General features: G+C 39.4%; 1 protein-coding gene across 1 annotated transcript; it reads right to left on the reverse strand.

Annotated features, from left to right (window-relative positions):
* Nucleotides 1-1,455: 1,455 nt before the first annotated feature.
* On the reverse strand, nucleotides 1,456-19,427 carry aldh1a3 (aldehyde dehydrogenase 1 family, member A3). Its single transcript, XM_061068379.1, has 13 exons — nucleotides 19,335-19,427; nucleotides 19,122-19,226; nucleotides 18,273-18,413; nucleotides 16,117-16,246; nucleotides 13,389-13,450; nucleotides 7,697-7,825; nucleotides 7,087-7,200; nucleotides 6,036-6,138; nucleotides 3,983-4,167; nucleotides 2,988-3,152; nucleotides 2,666-2,823; nucleotides 1,627-1,701; nucleotides 1,456-1,525 (listed from the first exon to the last, which is right to left on the reverse strand). Exons 1-13 carry the CDS (start codon nucleotides 19,425-19,427, stop codon nucleotides 1,456-1,458), a joined length of 1,530 nt encoding a protein of 509 aa, XP_060924362.1.
* Nucleotides 19,428-20,488: the final 1,061 nt, after the last annotated feature.

Raw genomic sequence — 20,488 nt, forward strand, 5'->3', positions numbered from 1 at the left:
TACACCTGGTTAGAATCAGCGCTCGGAATAAGAAACACAGAAGTAGACTTTTCATCCCACAGCCATTAACTACTTAACAATTTGCAATATATGTATATATATAAATTCATTCTTTAAACTTCCCACATTATCTCATGTAGGCAGATTTGATTAACAAATAGAACTGATCAGTGGAATTCTTATGCTAAATCCTCATTGATTAATCAGTATGTTTTGTGCATTTATTTATGTCACTAGGGCAAGACAGGCAAATTAGATTCAACTACTTGAGTATTTTTGAACACTTTGGGGTTTAGGCAAATCAAGACAGTAGACATGACACTGAAAAACCTGAGAGACACCGTCCAATCTCCTAGTCTCCACAGGGCAGAGGTCCTGGAAATCCAGATGCTTGAAACCTTCCAGGAAGGAAAACTTAGCCATGGGTCTGCTTCTCAATAAAGGGCCATACCAGCTGACCTTGAAGGTTCATTATTCTCCTTTGAAAGAGTAGTTAAAGATAAAAAAACAACCTTTAATCAAAATCCATTGGCTTAATCAGCAAACAAAAGGTCATTCACTTGTTGTCATCTTATAGTATTTCAATAACAATTGGTTGTCACTTCTGACAAAAAGTGTGGGGGGTTGCACTCCATGACAATGGAGAGGGAGTGGATTACAACAACACCAGCGATAGCAAGGGCTGTACATGGGCAAGGCACTGAATTATCAGTAGAAACAGATATCACCTAGCTTCTCTGGTACCAACAGATAAAGACTTCTCAGCATCCACTGGAAGCGGTCAAACCTGGTGCAGTGGACGGCTTGAGAAAGATCAGCTAGCTAAACTCCATCTGCTGTTTCTTAACTTTTTTTACTTGTGCTTTTTGTTCCAATAAGTTCTTCTGTATTTGTTATACTGCTTGACTTTGTAATCTGGTACTGACTAAGGGTAAAATCAAATTATATTCAAAAACCTGTCCCATTTAAAGCCAAGTAAATGTTCAATTTATAATTGGTAATATGTCCTTTATGAATGTTGCAATGTTGTGTTGAACATGTTCAGCTGACCTGCTGTGCTCTGTCTGTTAAGCCAGCAGTTTGTTGGAATGAATTATTATCTGCAAATGTACCAGCTGAGCTCATGTCTCTATTGGCCTGATAATCAATGTGGGACCAAATCACACTTGGGAAACACCCAAATAAATTGTTGTGAAATCTAAAGAAAAATATGAACCTGTGAAATAGAGCATGACCAGTTGTATGTAGTGACATTACTGAAGCTGCTGAGTAAAACCCAGTATACCATTAGGCTGTGATATACTGTATAGATAGAGTAAGTGATATACTGGCTTAAACCTGATGTCTCCATTGTGAGCATGACTGAGAAGGAGAAGAGAATGTGGGACTTGTTGAGTATCGTGTTGTGGCCTGACGGAAGGGGAAGTGATCAGCACTGGATTTTCCTCGTTCATCTCACATGGTTTCACTCAGTTTGATGGTCACTGCTTTCACCTCTGAGTACTCAGCCAACGCGTACTCTCCACTGAGAGGACAGAGAAAACACATGAGGCAGGTAAGTCAGGGAAAAAGCAGTCCACAAGGGAGAAAAAAAATAAAACACAAAGATATGGTGATGGTTCTTACAGCTCTCGTCCAATCCCTGACATCTTATAGCCTCCAAAGGGTGTCTGGACGTGAAGGGCGTTATAGCAGTTTATCCTCAAAACAGAAAGAGAGAGAGAGAGAGTGATCATTATCCCTGTATAAAGTTGGTCCCATGTGTACTTTCTGGTTCTATACCAATATAACCTGACTTTGTGTTATAATTACTCCGCCCACCAGAGGCCCTTGTCTCTTGAACATATTGGGGCATTTGGTTGATCGACTGATGCTGTCTACATCCACACTAATTACTGTATATAAAGATGGAAAATATCTGAGCTTCTTTCCACTGTAGCAAAATGTATCCAAAATATCCTGGATGTGGGTACTGTGATCTTGCACTGCAGACCCCATATGGAGGTTACCCCGATACACACATTCAACCAATCATGCTGTGAATCATGAGGGTTCCCACCCGTTTTTTATGGCAAAAAATAACTAATTAAATTAAGTTGTACTGTGGTCTGAACTTCCTATAATGACGATAATAATTTGTTGTGTAGCTTTTAGTTTAGTGCATGGATTTAAAGCTATACTACAGCCAGCCACCAGAGGTTGAGCAAGCTAATTGGCTTCATTCTGGAAGCTGTCTTGTTGTCAGTGTGGTTTATATACAGGCATACATTATGTTTGATACATAATTTAGTCATGGCTTTGAATGCAAGTTTAGATTTCATTCAAATTGTTTTCACATGCTGTTGTTATTGTTGCTTGAGTTTGTTGTTTCCGCGTAGCTGATTAATGGATTGATTACATAAATAGTAATGCCTTGACACAAGACAACTGAAGGCTCTTAAATCTTTAGAGTGAAGATAGTATTTGAATAAGCATAATTGAAATTGTTTGAGTAAAAAAGGATCGTTGAAAAATCTAGTTTAATGGCCATTCAGCACGTGCGACAGCCCCTTACAGCAGCGATAGTACAAAAGTGTTATTAAAATCAAATCGAAATGGGGAATTTAATGAATAAAAGGAAATAAAAGCCTGTTCCTTGGTGTCAGGGCAGTGAGCAGGGACTTACCACACAGTGCCAGTCTCCAGGGCTGCAGACACAGACAGAGCTCTGTCGATGCTTGTTGTGAAGACTGCTGACACCAGGCCATATTGTGAGCTGTTTGCTCTCTCTATGGCCTCCTGCTGGCTCTTAAAGCTGAATATACACTGCACTGGACCAAAGATCTAAGAGGGCAAATAAATCAGTAGAGACCAGTCACACATACAGGGAGGTGAGTCACAAAGTGCAATTAAATGCATCTGTTGCTATGTTTAACTCTCAGACACTGACACTTTCCCCTCCCTGTCTATGTCAGCTTTATTTGTAATGTAGTGAAATAAGTTGTAACCTCTTCCTTGGCGATGCGCATGTGGTCTTTGAGTCCTGTGAAGATGGTGGGTTGAATGAAGAGGCTTTTGTCACCCACAGCGACTCCTCCATACTCCAGCTTGGCTCCCTCCTTCTTCCCACTCTCAATCAGATCCATTATCTTGTCAAACTGCTGTCGGTCAATCTGCAGCCAGCATCAGGCACACAGGTAGACAAGGGAAGGATACACTTGAATAATATGGGAACAATCTCTACTTTGTGGATCAGAATGACAATGGCACAATGTGAGAGACTGTCTCACTTTGTGTCACTTGTTATAATAATTAAGAAATAATCCCTAAAAATTATAACTTGCCAGTTTAGACAGTTACACCATATGCTGAGCCCATTATAAAATAGGCTATAGGGAATGCTGGTGAATAGATGTTACTTTGCTGCTCATAGCAGTGACCACTGACTTTATTTGGAGTTATTCTAGTCTTAAAAGAATGTGAGAGAAATGCATGAGAATGACTGGATGTAGCTTTTTATTTAAAAAGAGGCTATCATCTAGGTACAGTACAACAGCAGAATTTGTCCCACGGTTACTGCTCTCATAGCATGTCTTTCTCCAGATGTCCACTGAATATAACCTTCCCTGCCCCAAACACAAATAGATCAAAAATAATCTTTTATTATTTTTGGTGCATGTTAAACTGGAATTTTTTTCAAATAGTACATTTACCTTGTTAAGTCAAATATTTATATATCTGTACTTTACTTAAGTAGATTTATTTTCAGGTAATTTCAACTTTTACTCCACAACATAAATCAGCAAATACTTTCTATTCCTTTTTTACAATGATGTAACGTGTTCACATTGTTCTTCATATTTTTATTAGGGGAATTTCCCCCCTGATCCTATAACAGTGAACAGGTAACATTAGACACACTGCCCCCAAATATTGTCAAACAAGCCCTCATTGCAGGCAGCACATGTTGATTTGTATTCTGTGGTGCTCTGTGTGTTCCTACCTGTGGTCCATGTGATGTCCGTGGGTCTAGCGGGTCTCCTATTACAATCTTCTTTGCTTTTTCTATGCTGCAACGTAGAAACTCTCCATAAATACTTTCCTCCACAAAGACTCGTGAGGCAGCCGTGCAGCACTGACCCTGGTTATAAAAAGCTCCCTTCTGGGTTTCCTCCACAGCCAGCTGCACTGCAGACACAGATGCACATACACAAAGGGTTAGATCCACCTTAACATTTCAGGAAACCTTTTGCCTTTTCAGGAGAAAGTTAAAACTTTTCATGCTCGGAACCAACACCCAACCCTGAACCTTTCCTTCGGGGTATGTGATGAGATGGTTGTAGGGTTGTAATTTAAATGTTTTGTATTTGTACTTTATATATTATTTCTTTCGGCTTGTTTGATCTTCATTTTCATCCTCTCAGTCACAATGTGTAGTTAAACATAGATGTAGTGCTACGGGAGCACAAAGGAATGACACTGCCATGTTTTTTTAGAAAAAGAGTAAATAGAATATTTTCAATACACATAATCCAATTCATGTACATTTGAATAAGATGTTGAATATGCAGTAATGAAGACAGATAAAAAATGTAAAAAGATCATATTTGTCATACTGACATTAAGATGTAAAGATTGATTTTATTCAACTGATGCACGCAAGACCACAATAGGGTTGGTAGTGAACTGCACTGTGAATTGAATGATTATTTTCCACCGAGCTAACATTAACTAGTAGAAACGAAAAGGCAGAATAACACAAACTGACAGTTTCTTTATTACCTATGCCAAGGAGGTCATGTTTTCACCCTTGTTTGTTTGTCTGTCTCATTGTTAGCAGGATTGTGCAAAAGCTCCTAGACAGATTGTGACAAAACTTGGTGGAAACATCCGGTATGGGACCGTTTTATGATGCAGATCTGTGAATTTATTTAATTCAAGGGCACATTCAGGGGACTAGCATCTTTCAATGCAACACAATTTGGTTGCATTGAAAGTGACACCTGGGCCTTGGTGAAGTAGGGGATTCGCCATTCTAGTTTAAAATTGATTTACATAGAAAGATTGCAAAGCCTGTTAACCTAGTTTGAGCTATTTCGCAATGCAGCTGGAAATGAAAGCTAGTTTAGCTATATGTTCATGGCCAGCGAGGTTGAACTGCTCTGCAACTGTTGCTCAGAGTGGTTGTTTCAAATGTGGCTTCATTTGTTTGATACATTAAATCAATCGAAACACAAACTACTTATGTTCATTCACTTTTGTTGCTTAATTCCACACTCGCTATAACCTTCTGCATCCATGGAATGGTGTTGCCTGATAGGCTTCTATTTAGCTGGATGTTTGGTTGACTATAGCTTACCTTACCTTTCTCAACATGTGTTCACTTGTAGTTGATTTATGTATGTAAACTGTTCATTGTAAGAGGTTAAATAACCTTTGAAACAAGGACTGAACTTTGTGTGAACAAACGTGTTGTGGTCAATATGGATTTTGTAACTTTTCTCACCAAGGTACAGGATGACATCACCATTCTTAATCCCACCTTCACAGCTCTGAGTGACTCATTTTTGTTTTATTTGTTCTTTTCTCTCGTTTTTTACTGGGGAGACAGCTTTCAACAGAACAGCAACAGACCAAGTGGAATATCTACAAGATCTGGACAGTCAATCAGAGATTGTGAACCAGACAGCTAAACCCTCTAATATTCCCAGAAAAAAATTTGTGAGTGAATTCTCAGTAACACTTGGGGCTGAAGGATATCAACATGACAGGTCATATTGTGACTCTTATCCATGCTGAAATGATCAAAACACAATGTTTGCATTGATTGTTCCATTTCATATTGAAGCTAACACAATCCTATATTTGTCCCACAAGGGGGACATTTTCCATGTTACAGCATCAAAGAGGATAGTCAAAAAAGACAGATCATTAAAAGTAATAATGAGTAAACATTCAATACGAGTGGAAGGAAATATAAAAAATATGAATGGAATAAAAGTGAGCAGAATATACACAGTGCTAAAAAGAGAGAAATAAAGAGCCAGTTTACTTACAGTTACAGTCAGCAAACACAATGCAGGGGTTCTTCCCTCCCAGCTCCAGAGTCACTCTCTTTAGATTACTTCTGGCTGCTGCTTCTTTGATCAGCTGGCCGACCTGTACACATAATGGTATACAATTAGGGGTCAGACCTTAATGCATTATGGGTTATTCCGATAAAAAAATCTAAATAATTAGTAACATAACTTCAGCGGTGAGTGTTAGTGCAGGGTCTTAATAAAAAAATCAGGTTGTGATCCAACTAAGAGTTACAGCGGAATAAAACTTTGCTTTAACAAAACTGTTACCATAATGTAACATGGAGTATCAAGTTGTTGGGAGCCAATATGTGTGTGTTTTAGTTCACTTTTTTAAGGGGTATTTGGTGGATATTGCTATGCCCCACCACAAGGGAGCAGTTACATGTTGATGATTGGTGACGCTGGGTTACTGCACATATCCACAAAATCACTAACAGCATCCTGGCAACAGCAACTGTAACATGGCAGCAAGACGAGTGACAAGGACAAAACTAAAGGTATTTGTGTCAAGAACCCATTTTAGCGAATCCATTCTCTACAGTTGGTTTCAGTATTGGGCCAGTTCGTCGCCACAAAGTATACAGCATGTAAGGAGAACTGAAATCAGTTCCCCACAATAGTTCCAGACTTCTTGATGGCTATGGATCTATGGCAGTGGATTCTCAGGACTGTCTGGCACAGACACTGCAGCTGCTTCAACTTGTATTAATATTAGGGGGGGGGGCTAATTCCTGTAATGTTTAAATTAAAAACAAGTTAATGTGGTTGACTCACCAATTTACCAACACAACCAACTTTGGATAAATAGATTCATCACATAGCACACAGTTAAATATTCACTTAGTTGTCATATGCTGAAACCTCCATCACACAAGTTATAGAATTGATCGGAATCTCTCCTACACAAAAAACAACATAGTCTCACTTGTTGAGAGCAGCAGTGCACCACTCATACAGCTGTTGGATTATCCATCAAAACCTGAGTATTTGAGAGTATCTATCGTTCACTTATACATGCATTTACCTCAGTAGAACCAGTGAAGGCCACCTTGTCAATGTTCATGTGGCGGGCAATTGCTGCTCCTGCTGTGGGACCAAATCCTGGAACAATGTTTACAACTCCTGGAGGGAAGCCCGCCTAAAAGTGTCAACACAGAGAGTAATGTTAATGTCAGGAAGCAGCAATGAATTAATGTGTCATGGAGTAGCAAAGACGGGATTTAAAACATGTAACCCCATATGACTCCATATAAGCTTGTGGTCATGTTTCAAATCACATGGTAGGACTGGGTGATAGTTCAGTAATTATATTTTATTAAGAACATTATATGAAATGTTGCTATATTTGACAATTATTTGTGTGTTGGCACTGACAGCGCAGTTATGGCTAGAAAAATAAAATGGGTTCTGGGAGTCTCCAACTGTTCAGGTTCAGATTTTCTCCCCTTCCAGGTACAGACCTACCCAGACACAAGAGAGGCAGAGCAGTCTAATCACCAAGAAACATGATTTTCTTTAAGAATACAGGCCAAGAATCTCTTCAGTAAGAGGACTATGAGATGTTTAAAGACTAAAGCTCTCTCAGGCCACAGCTTGGATCAATCCCATTGCACATGTTGAGCCTAACATCAGACCTCTTTGATGAGTGATCCAATGTGGAGGGCCGTGAGGGGGGTCTGCTCTGCTGGCTTGATGACCACAGTGTTTCCACAGCTCAGGGCCGGTGCGATCTTCCACGTGAACATCAATAGAGGAAAATTCCACTGACATAGACAAAAAGAACAAAGGTAAGTCAACTGCCAAAACATTTTCCAACATGTGTTCACTTTTGGATGACACAGAAAGTGAGAGGGTTATGGTGTGTGGCACAGTGAGTCAGATAGTCATTATCATTCTATCCCTTCACACAACAATGACTGCTGAAAGAGCTCCGAGGCCAAACGTGTGGCGATGTACTTTCTTCAGATTTTATACTTTCCTCACATTCTATGTATACAATTACACCATGAATGTGTTCTAGCAGAGACTGAACGTATGTGACATAATTCCCATTGGCATCCTGCTTCTCTCAATGATCATGTGGTTTTGTCCTGTCTTGACCAAAGGACCTATGTGGGGTCCGTAAATGCAGCGTTGTTACGTGGCCTCATCGTATCCAGTGGTCTGAGTCTTTTTTGGTGAATCAAGTTTTGGGTGTTGTGCACATTTCAGGCCACAAGAGTGCAGGGCACACTAGCATCAGTTCCTTGCTTACAAGACAGCTTACAAGACAGACTTCCTTCTCTGGAAAGATGGAAATATTCGTCCAAAAAATTGCCTGCTCTGCTTTTTTGAAAGAAGTAGCTAAATGGGTGTGACATGTTACCTAAATTGCTCATAGGATCTTAGTTAACAAAATATTCATGTTGAAAATCTTCACTGATGTACTTTGTGTAATTCATTGACAACAAAGTGACGAAACAATGCTCAATGGAAACAAAAATCATCAACCCTTTGCGGGCTGGATTAAAAATCACATCAAAATCAAAGTGCAATTTGAAATCACAGGCTGGTCCAACTCATAATGTGGCTCAGTAGTGTGTATGGCTATGAGCACAGGTGGATGTGTAACTAGAGGATGTTGGGCCCTAACCCTGACAGTTTGGTCAGAAAAATGCACAGCAGTAGCCCTATGGAGGTCATTTTGTAGGGCTTAGGCAGTGCCCCTCCTGTTCCTCCTTGCACAAAGGAGCATATACCGGCCCTACTGAGTTTGATGCCCTTCTATGGCCCTGCCCTGTGTAATGGCCGTTCTCCTGGTATGTCTTCCATGCTCTTGAGACTGTGCTGGGAGACACAGTAAACCTTCTTGCAACTGCTTGTATGGATGTGCCATCCTGGAGGAGCTGGACTACCTGAGCAACCTGATCGGGCTGCAGGTACCACCTCATGCTACCAGTAGTGACAAGGACACTATAGAACACCAAATAAACTGACTTGGCGTTATAATGTGTTCCCTTATTTTTTTTTTGCAATGTGTATTTAGCAACTACTTTGCAGCCTTTAAATGGCCCTTGATAACGTAATATAAACTGATTGAACCAGTTCATTTTGAAAGAGTAGCAGCATACTCTTTCAGAATGACTTTATCACAAACTCAACTCACTCGCTCACTCTCTTACTCACACATGGACGTTAGGGATGCAGGACCATCATCGGTCCAGCCAAAAAAGCAAAAGTCTACCAACTCGTGTACCTTGTATCAGGACAGCAATATAAATAACAAATAACCTGGAGATTAATTGATTTATTCAAATCAACAAACAAAACACCAGCAGACACAAATGTGTTAACCAAAGTTAAGACAAAGTCATGCAGGCAGCATGTATAATTTCCAAGGTTAACAGGCTAACAAACAGAGATTCCACTGTCTGATTCTGCAACATGGACAAATCTGGCAAACCATGAAGACGCCAGGGGGTCTCTTTGGGCCATTTGCTTCAGTTTGACATGTATGAAAAGAATCAACGACAGCAAAAATGCAAGAGCTGGTACGAGGAGCTGCCAAGTCCAGCTGAATATACGATTTTGTAGTACTGAAGTGTGTATAGCTATAGTAAGCCCCGAGGGGAAAACATGATCAGACAGTTACCACCCAGACTGATCAAAGCTCAGCTTTGTAACTTAGTATCCAGATGAGTTTTCTTTGCTCTTTTTAAGGTTTTACACTGAATGTCTCCATTTATATGGCTGGCAGTAAGTCTGATAGCGTGCATTAGCTATTTAGGCAGAAAAAGGCATAAACCTTTTGTCATGTTGGACTTAAGACTGCAAACATATGGCAATGCACTGCATTCAGTGTGTACCAGTGCAGACCCCCGTACACACTTAATGCAAAAGTATCAGTTGATTCATTGTTGGCCAGCACTTATGTATGCAGTAATGTAGGCATTGTACCGGAAAGTGGTGGTGATGACAGACCTGGCAAAGCCGGTTTACAAGGGTCTTATCCTCACACCGGCCAAACATCAGGGTGGCCTTTTGTCATGTTCTCCCTAAGGAAAGGGTGGGGAATTTGAACGTCCTAGGAGCTAGGACTAGAAACTTCTGAGGGGATTCAGGCATCTGATAAGGACACCTCCTAGATGCATTTCTCCTAAATTTTCTTAGAAGGAGTCTATGGAGCAGACACAGAACACAATGAAGAGATTGTATATCTAATCTGGCCTGAGACAGATCTTTGGCAGGGGTGTAGCAATTCTGAAACCACAACATAAACTAGAATTGTGATACTGGAAGACAAAACCAGGATACCATCAAGTATGAACCACCACATGACTAAAGACCGAGGTCCAAACCAATGATTTTGGAGGATCATTTCACCAATTCACTTGTTTCCTTGCCTTATTTGCTGCCACCAATGGATAAGCAGTTGATGGGATGATGTTACAAGTGATCACATTACCAGAATTGAATTGCTATACAGGGAACATGGCTTTGGATAGCCCTTTGAAGTGTAGTAGTATAGTAGTTGCCTGCTTTGTCCAGATGGAAATCTGGCCTTGACTATGTGGCTACTGAAACAAAGTAATAGGCAGGTGTAAATACTAGATAATACTAATTTTAAAACACACAAATGTGTATATGGAAGAATGTGAGATTCTAGGATTCAGATGACCTGACATATGTATTCAAGTTTATGTGTAACTGTGACTGTTCTGATCTATATGGAAATAATAATAAGCAGCAAAAACCCGGACTAATAATGCAAATAACACATGCATCATTAGTGCTTTGGTTTGGTTCAATCACTTGGATGTTGGTCTGGAGAAAATATGCAAGACAATAAAACGAGTTATAAATCATTAGGACTGTAGATGATTCAGAGTAAACAAATCTGGAAAAATAAGTAATTCATTTTCCAGTTACTCATTTTCTTGCTGGAACCCAGTGGACAAGTAATTGGGCACTCAAACCCAAATTAGACAGCAATATGTGAGTGCTGCATGTTTATTGTTTAGTCATTGTTAACTTTTACAACACTTTGGAAACACTCAGCACCATTAAGGGATCTTTGGATCACCAGTCGGGAGAAAGGTTTCCTGTTTTCCTCTGACAATGACTCATGCGGTGTGTGTGTGTGCCAGCAGTACTTTCAGTAATTACACAATGATCTTCAGTATACATTTCACTTTTATGATATAATCTCCCATGTCTCACAACAGCCGTTTTGCTCTTTTGTTGCCGAAGCAACATTAGAGGTTACAGACCTATGTTCAAAGACATAAACTGAATGGCTCTATTCTGTCACAATGTCGAAATTGCACTCATGTGTCTACGACAAAGTGAAACACGATACGGTGAAACCCCAAACACTACCCCACCCTAAATCTGACAAAGTTATTATCAGAAGAAGAAAAAACATATATTCCAGTGTGTGAAAGTTAATCCAAGCAGCACAGGATTGAGACTGTGTGTTCCTGTAAGAACAGCCCTAAAGGGTTTAGCAGAGACAAGGTCTTGTTTAGGGAGAGCAAAGATTAAGATAAGGTTTCTGGTACGCACGGTTTCATTTCATTCTCACATGCACACGGTGCATTTCAAATGAGTGCAGCACTACACATACATGATCAGTGCTTTTATGGAAAGTTAAGCTAGAGTGGTTTCAATACAGCGTCTGGAATAGTATCTCCAAGGCACAGCAACTTCTTTTTTTAACATATCTGTAAGCAGGGCAAGCAAGACTGGCTTAAACTGTTATGGCTACAAATAGACGTCATTTAGATGACACTGAAGTGGCATTGATCTCGGATCTCAGACCAGCTTTTTGTCCAATAAAGGACAAGACTGCCAGTTTGCATTCATTTAGCAATTTACTACCCCATCTACTAAAGTTCAGCATTATCAGCTGCCCTGCTTTTTAAACATCTCCATCTGCATGGGTGGGATGTACAAAAGTACACACACTGCATTACTGTACATACGTACACTCTTCATGTATCTCTATTTTACTCTGCCTTCTGACAATGTATTGTGTGATTTTGTTTTAATTTTTTTAATAGTAATCAATTACGAGAGGGGAATTGATCCAATCAGAGTGGAGAGCAACATTATACCTCTCCTCTTGCAGCAGCAGCATTAGGTGAAGTAACATCTTAAATAGATTTGGAATTGGCCACTGCTGACACTCACCCATTACTGAAAACCCTTAATTCCGTACTTTCCTTGTATTAAACCAAATATACAGTAGAGACAGTTGATGACGTAAAAGGTTGTTACATTAGGAAATCGGCTACTTTAGGCAAGTACTTTCAATTCTAATACTGTAACTTCAATATATTTAAAAGCGAGAACTTACATACTTACTCAAGTAGAAAAGTTAATGTGTTACTTTTGTTGTTTTGTTGTCTTTTTATTTGTAGTTTTACTTAAGTGAAATGTTTGAGCACATTCTACCATCCGCTATTGAAAAATCACATAAGCCATGTTTTTTTGATCTGCTTCTTCAATGGTTAAGGTTTGGTCAAGACGATTAAAACTTCTGGTTTATGGTTACAAATGGATCATAACCATGGTTGAGATAAAAACAACTGTTAATACTAAACGGTTTTTGTTCGATACGGTTGGCAGTGCACGGCGCAAATGATAGAGACACAGAGAGGAGCTTAGATTACTGACAGCGCCGGCTAAAATTTGATAACGTAAATTGTATACGGCCCAAACATGTATGAAAGGACCTGTAATGTGATCACTGTAAGCGGACATAGAGGAGCTGTGCACGGCTCCCTGGGTGTCGGCCCCGGGCTTGGTGGCATTTAGGCCGGGCTATGTGCCCTTTTCCCTGCGTCCACAGCCAGGTTGAACTTTTTTAATAAAACTTTTGTTTTTGGAATGGAAGTAATGAATTAAAAAATGTCCACTGCCTGCATAGACTACTCCGTGTTTGGGTCTATATTATCAGCAAACCAAAAGCAGAAGGAATTTAACACCATATAATTCTAACCTTAACACTAACCCCTATAAAACCAAGTCTTAACCCTAATAAGAGCCCATTGAAAAAGTGAGGACCAGTCAAATGACTTCTCTTTCCAAAAATGTCCTCACTCTGTAAGGTCTATGCTTGAAATGGTGATCACAAAGATTCAAGTAGAGGAACACTCACTATAACAGTATATATATATATATAGCCCAAAATATCATGTATTTCATTCCATTTACCATATGCACCCAGTGTATATGTGTTACATTCAATCCTTTTCACACTAAGTCAAAGAATCTAAACAGTAATCTGATTTCATATTAAACATTATTGTTCATAAATTGAAACCAGATCCCCCCTGGACTTACAGGAATGATGGCTCCACAGACGCCAACAGGCTCGTGTTTAGTTAAACACATGAAGCTTTCATCTGTAACAAAAAACAAAAAAAACACAGAAACAGAACAATCAGTCTGATGTATTATATTGCAAGTTCCACTCTTAGAGATCACAACCAGCATCGCTGATGGGTGTGAGTGGGATTGATTCTAAGTGGCTCTGCTTCACCTGTAGCTAGACCTAACAGTCTGCACAGGGGGAGGTTTGCTAAACCATCACCGAGAACCTTTACTGTAACCATGATGACTAAGGCATTCTAACTTGAACTGAGTACTAATTTTCACCCTAACCAAGATTTTTTCAAACCTGAACTATAATACTGCCTGATCATAACATATGCTATTTTACTGCAGACTGAGGTGTCAAAAAGACGTATGCTGTCATATAATTTGGAGGACATATTTGTCCTAAATAAAATACTTCAAAAATAATTCACATGATGGTTAGAGTAGAAAATGTTCAGCAAAGGATGTTACATAAGATTTCAATCATTAAAACAGCATCCAACAGCTATGTCTATATAAAGGTACAGTGAAGTAACAGCGTCGCAAGCAGTGAGTCTAGTAAGTCCTACTCCATCTGTGCGTGTTGTGATCTCTGTTCTTTCAATCAGCCCAGTCACACGTTCATGATAGTGCATGTGAATCCCTCCCTGTGAAACTGTTTGAAACGCTCTCATTTAAAAAGAAAGATGCTTCCTGCTCCCATAGCCCCTAACCCTAAACTACGGATGAGACGCAACGGATCCATTTTACCATGATTGTATGGCATCTAGCTGAATTGTTCTTATTTCAGTAGCTTTCCTTTACACAGAAGAACCATATTCAGTTGTTCTTCTGGTACTCTTAGCGGTCTCATTCATTGGGCTTCCCATAGTTTGTATGGGCAACAATATGCTGAGAACTGTTAGAGAGAGAGGAGATGTGGCTCATGAAGCATTTGTTTGGTGGTAATGAATATTATACATATATATATTCGTATATATAAAACCATTAAACACATTAGTTAATTTAAAGAGAAAACCATGTTCAGAGGGTTTTTCTAGTCTTGTAGTTTTGTGAATTTAAAGGTTCTGATTTCAGTCAAACTAAACTACCAGATTGCTTGTTTTCTGAGTTCTTTGAAAAACAAAATAAAAGCAGCTTCTTCTTGTGTCTGTATACCCAATAAATCCGCCACTGTCAGCACAATGAATATAAAAGACCAAATCTTCTGTTGAGAAGAATAAATGGAAAAGGGGGAAAACATGTTTCTGTCTCAATCTGTCGACTGGCTTAGTCACTACATATTACAATGTTGACTGGAAATGCAAGATAACAGAAATGTAACGTAAAACCTTATTTCTAATATTTTAACTGTTGGAGTTAAGGTGATGGACACATGTCAGGCATTATTTATTTATTTTTTATGCAAGTCCGATGCACTAAAAATAGTGAGTAAATTCAGAGTCAAGGTTTGAGCCTTTATGAATGTTTCCACCACATAACAATAATTAGACTGTTCTCCCTTGTCCAATAACTAAACTGTCTACTTTCTGTTTCAGCTACATTAAATAAAAGTGAAACTAGTTGTTTAGCAGCAGTAGCTCTGTAACTAAGGCAGTATAAAACTGGGGATTACTGGCTCAGTGGCTGCCGGTTGGGCGATAACTGAGCCAACGCTGATTGTTAATCCTCACAGACTGTTGCACCTCACTGATCACTATCTCACTCTCTTCCTCTTCCTTTTGTCCCATCATGCCGTGCGTCTCTCACCAGCCCATTGGGATCTAATCAGGAGGAAAAGGCAAGCGTGTTTTGTCTATCTGCTGTCCTGCAGAGGTGGACAAGAAGCAAAGTAGGCTGTGGCAAGAGGGGGGAAGTATTAAGAGGCTGAATGCGATACCACCCAGGGCTGAGGACAATCCTGTGTCAGGACAAGTGACTTGCTCTAGAGTAATTAACTTGTTTCCCAATGGTGCATCTTGTTACGGATTCCCTGGCATGTGCAAGAACAAAAAAACTATGTGTCCTGGTCATCGTGTGCACTACTAATTATCTTGTGCCGCTCTTAATTATCTAGATTTATTTATTCATGTGGAAGAATGTTGCATGTCTTTGTGTGGAGCTTGTTTGAAAAATGAGTGGATCTTTTATCATTAATAATTCTAGATCCCACAAAACCAAACCACTACTGCTTGACAGCTCTTTCTAAACTCTAGCCTCAGCTCCTGCAGCTAAAGAAGAGAGCAGTATTTTTAAATGACAAATTTATTTACCTGCAATGTCAGGAGTTAAGTAGGTTAGGAGAAAAAATTACTACTTTACGCAAATGATAACTCACATTATTAATTTGAAAGCTCAATTTACGAATGTATTCTGTCAAATTAGTTAAAAGTGTTTTCACTACAAATAAGGTTGTGATATGGGATACACTAAACTACCTTGAATCCAGTCAAAACTATCAAGAGGCATGTCGGCTGAGATTTCACTGGTCTGTCTGACGTGCATCGGTCTGAACAGATCTGCTTATAATTTACACAGTGATATGTGTATGTGTGTATATATATATATATATATAGTATATGAAGGTCTTTGTGACTAAAAGAGAAAACACACTGGTCCAACCCTTTCAGATACTCCACAGGCCATTTGGCCATTAATAAAAATGCTGTTTGTTAAAATGCCTACAGGTTGGAAGCAGATGACACACACTCACCCACAGGCAGACTCTTGCCATGAACCTTGTCAGCCCAGCCTGCGTAGTAACGAAGGGTGTTGATGCTGCCGTCCAGATCAATGAAGAAAGACTGCAGGAAAGGCTTCCCTGTGTCCATAGTCTCCAGGGTCTGAGGAATCAGGAAGACAGAAGAAACAAAAAAATGTTTCCCTGTTATTGCACAGTTGATGATCTCATTGTAGACACACATTACTACATGCCATAAATATAATCAGGTTTACATAATATCTAGATACAAAACACAGAGTCTGATCCTAACCAGAGAATCTGGTTAAACTGTTGCCTTGTTTCCAGTGTCTCTGATGATGCTTTCAAGATCTCAACAGTTTCTTTGAGTGACATAAATATTGGACAAATGTTGTAATATATCATATTGATACTTAAATAATTATTCATAATCTTTGGGAGCTCCAGGCCCATTCTTGCACAGCTGCACAATAAGTTACTGGTTGCCATCTACAAACAGTTTTATTATTGTGACTTGATACCGTTCCAGATGTAATAACAATTACTGCGATGGTGATGAATTAATTTAGGGCCTGTACAAAGGGAGTGAGCTGAATGAGGGTGAAGCCGCTGGCAAGGCAGTTTCTATGAGGAGCCAAGGGTGGTGCTGTAAGATTTCAACCACAGTTGTCCACTGCCATGTACAGTGGCAAGAGGCCAATTTGAGCATGTAAAACTGAGTTTACAATTATATTACATAATAATGAATATGTCGGAATGTGTCAGACGTGATTTCCTCATTTCCACCACTATTGCTGGAGTTACTTTTATTTAATTGTGAGAGGACTAGAGAGAAGAAGTGAGGCTCTGAAGCCACTGTACAACTTCCCTATACCTTCAAAAGGCCTGAATCTGGACCTTATTTCCTCAAACATATCTGGGACTTTAGTGTAATTAGCCTTAGCCTGCACACTAGCTCTCCAGAGCATGTTTGCAATCAGCAGTCACATGCAATCTGGTATTATTACTTCACTCACATCTGTAAGAGCTCATTTACAGATCTAAGTCTTAAATGCAAGCTGGCAGCGAAACAGATTGACAAGGCACAGCAACAGGGATTTCACTCCAAACAATATCTGGAGGAGAGGGAGCGCAACATCGCGAGGAGAGGGTGGGGTCACAGTGTCATGATGTCATGCTATATTATAGGCCAGTCCCATGCGAATACGTCAATATCATTACAGCATATGGACAGCTGCAGGAAAATCCCATAGTTTTGTTGCTCATGAAACAGTGATTGCCTTACTTACTGAGATCTATTGTGAAATGATGAATGAATCTGAAGCACATCTAACACTGGAAACAGAAACACAGACTGTTACTGTAATTCCTACTGTGAAGTGCCTTCAGAATGATAAAAAAATCGCTACATACATTTACTAAAGCACTGCAAGCTTTGATGTTCTCCACATTAATATCATATAAGCTTAATTAAATATTTAAAAAATATATATATATATCTATAATGGTTATCATATATGATGGGGAAAAGTATAATACCTCAAATTATACAAAATACTGCGTTTTAAGTTTTGGAATTATTTAATAATTAAATTTAAGTAACTCCATAATTTTAATTAAAGTTCCAGTGAACAGGATTAAACGGGAACCGATGGCAGAAATAAATGCAATATTCATAATGATGTTTTTGTTTCGTGTAAAATCACCTGAAAATAATAATCACTGTCCTCCTCGATGGTGTCCATCATGAGGGCCTCTCACATTATTATATTATTTGAAAGCTGCTATAGATTATTCTACACACTAGGAATGGGAGATCGAGACGAGGGGCATTTTGGATCAAGTGTGCAAATGTATTGCTAGATGTAAGAAAGTCTTTGAAAATGATCCTTTACGTAATTTACTTCCAGATTATTTTACTAAAGTAGAGCCAACAAGGGCCTGGTCAGGGTTCATCTTTTCAAAATGAATGCGCAATTTATTAACCCATTTTTTTCCAAGAAACCTACCAAACACTATTTTATTTCGGCCTGGTCAAAGTCAGACTGATAAAGGTAACTGCATGTGTGCAGACACATCGGTCATGTTCATCTATGCTGTTTATGCTACAGCCGTCTACAGAAAACACTACATTGCTTTTGTCTAGAAGTTACTGGGAAAGAGCCCACCGCCAGCAGGAGTCGGTCCCTCTCTATCAAGTCGGCCAGTTTGAGCAGCAGCCTCCCACGGCTGGACGCATCCATTTTCCGCCATGGAGAGCCTCTCTTCATGGCCGCCTTGGCTGCCTCCACCGCCTTGTCCACATCTTCCTGCATAGGACGACACATGTTTTAAATATGTATCATAAAGACAGCAACCGGCTATAGTAAACAAACAATCTGACAAATGAACATGCAAATATACCGAAAAACAGAATGACTTTTACTAAAAGTTTCAAGGCCAGCTTTACGTTCTTAACTAGGCCTGTATTAGAGGAATTGGAAAGAGTATAAGAGTAGGCGAGTGCTTGTAGTGATAGCAGGCTGAAATAGGTTGTTTTTGACGCCATATGTTACCTTTCTTTATGAAAACTGTCCTGAAGCGTGCAGCAAAAAGCAAACCCTTATTGTAAAATATATTTTGTGGATATAAAACTACTTGTCTATAATATACCATATAAATATAATGTTTATACTACAGTCGATAATATGGTGGACCAATTTGGCAAAAACATTCATATTAATGTAGTTTAGTCTTTAAGATATTCAAATTAAGTATGGCAGGAGAAAATATATATTTCAAAAATTTAGAATCCAAAACAGCGAATAATCCCTATTCAAGTATAATTCGCTTGTAAAGTGTTCAGGTATGCTCCATTATAATAATAATAATAATTATAATAATAATTATTATTATTTATATAATAATAATATTATTATTATTCTCAACTAGGTATGATATTATTATTATTATTATTATTATTATTATAATAACTAAAGAAAGCCTTGAGAAGAGCAGTTCAGTGGATGCTATCTTACTTTGTCGGCCTCTTCCACGTCGCAGATTTTGACACCTGTGGCCGGGTTGAAGGTGGGGAACGTCCTTCCCGCGCAGGATGTGTGCCACTCATTGTCGATAAAAATCTGTGGAGCGTGTTTGATGGCACGTGATTTTTAACACCAGCACATTCAGAAGAAGCTTGTAGGCGTTAAACACCTGGACAGTCCACTGAGCCCACCACCATCACTTACCTTGGTGTGAGTGATGTCCTGGACAGGGACAGGCTGAGGCAGGGCAGGGATTCCTTCAGTCACTCCATTCTCTGTTATTCCGTTCTGTGCCATCCTGAGGTCACCTCTGAGTCTGCTCCGCGAGTCCCACACCGTCATCTCGTCCTCTGCATTTATTTAGAAGAACGGGGAACTCCTCCCACTTCACTCAGAGCTCCGCCCCTGTCAAGTATCAGGAGCCCTTATCTGAGAGGGAGACTGGAAACATCCTGCTACATCCACCATGGTCATCATGCTCATCATGTTCATCATATATTTCTCTTTCATCATATGTTTCTTGTTGATCATACGTATCATATTCATCCCATTCATCATATTTATCGTGTACACAATGGTCATCAAATTCATCACATTCATCATATTCATCATGTTCATCATATGTATCATGCCCCCGCCCCCCCCCCCCCCCCTCGTGATGTTTAAAATGTATACATTTTATTGGATTTGGCTGCAATGCTGTTAACCCCTGAGACTTCAAAAGTGTTTTGTGGACTCAAATACATCACCCACCCCTCCATCGGAATAGTTTTGAGTAAATAATGAGTGAATTAAAATCTTGGGGTGAACTATCCCTTTAAGTTATAGATAGATAGAGTACTTTATTCATCCACGAAGGGAAAATTAAGTTATGATTAAGAACCTGTTCCTAACTGGTATTAACATCCACCCTGAGTTATACGATAACAAGTAGACAGCTCTTAGTTCAAGCGGGAACATGTCCATGATACATTAAAGACATTTGAGATCCAATCCCACAGGTCACATTCAGAGGTCTGGGTTCGGCCATATGGTTTTATAAGAGTGAACACAAATGTGTCCTGGGCCACATTAAAGGATCACACCTCAGCTGTCGTCCACTGACCCGCTACAGTTTCATAATGAACCAAAAGAGTTTCACATTGTGTGGATTTATTTGTGTTCACCACAATAATATCAATGGATTTTTTTTTCTTACACTCTCACATGAGTAAAATCCTAATTTGTAGAGCTACGCACAACACATTGATTTACTCAGCCCCTCCCCCCTCTCTCTCTTCCTCTCTCTCTCTCTCTCTCTCGCTCTCATCTGTAAAGTTGGACATTTTCCACATTTGATGGAATGACTTGAGAAATGT

This window comes from Limanda limanda, chromosome 3, assembly GCF_963576545.1.
Source record: "Limanda limanda chromosome 3, fLimLim1.1, whole genome shotgun sequence".
NCBI classification, from domain to species: domain Eukaryota; kingdom Metazoa; phylum Chordata; class Actinopteri; order Pleuronectiformes; family Pleuronectidae; genus Limanda; species Limanda limanda.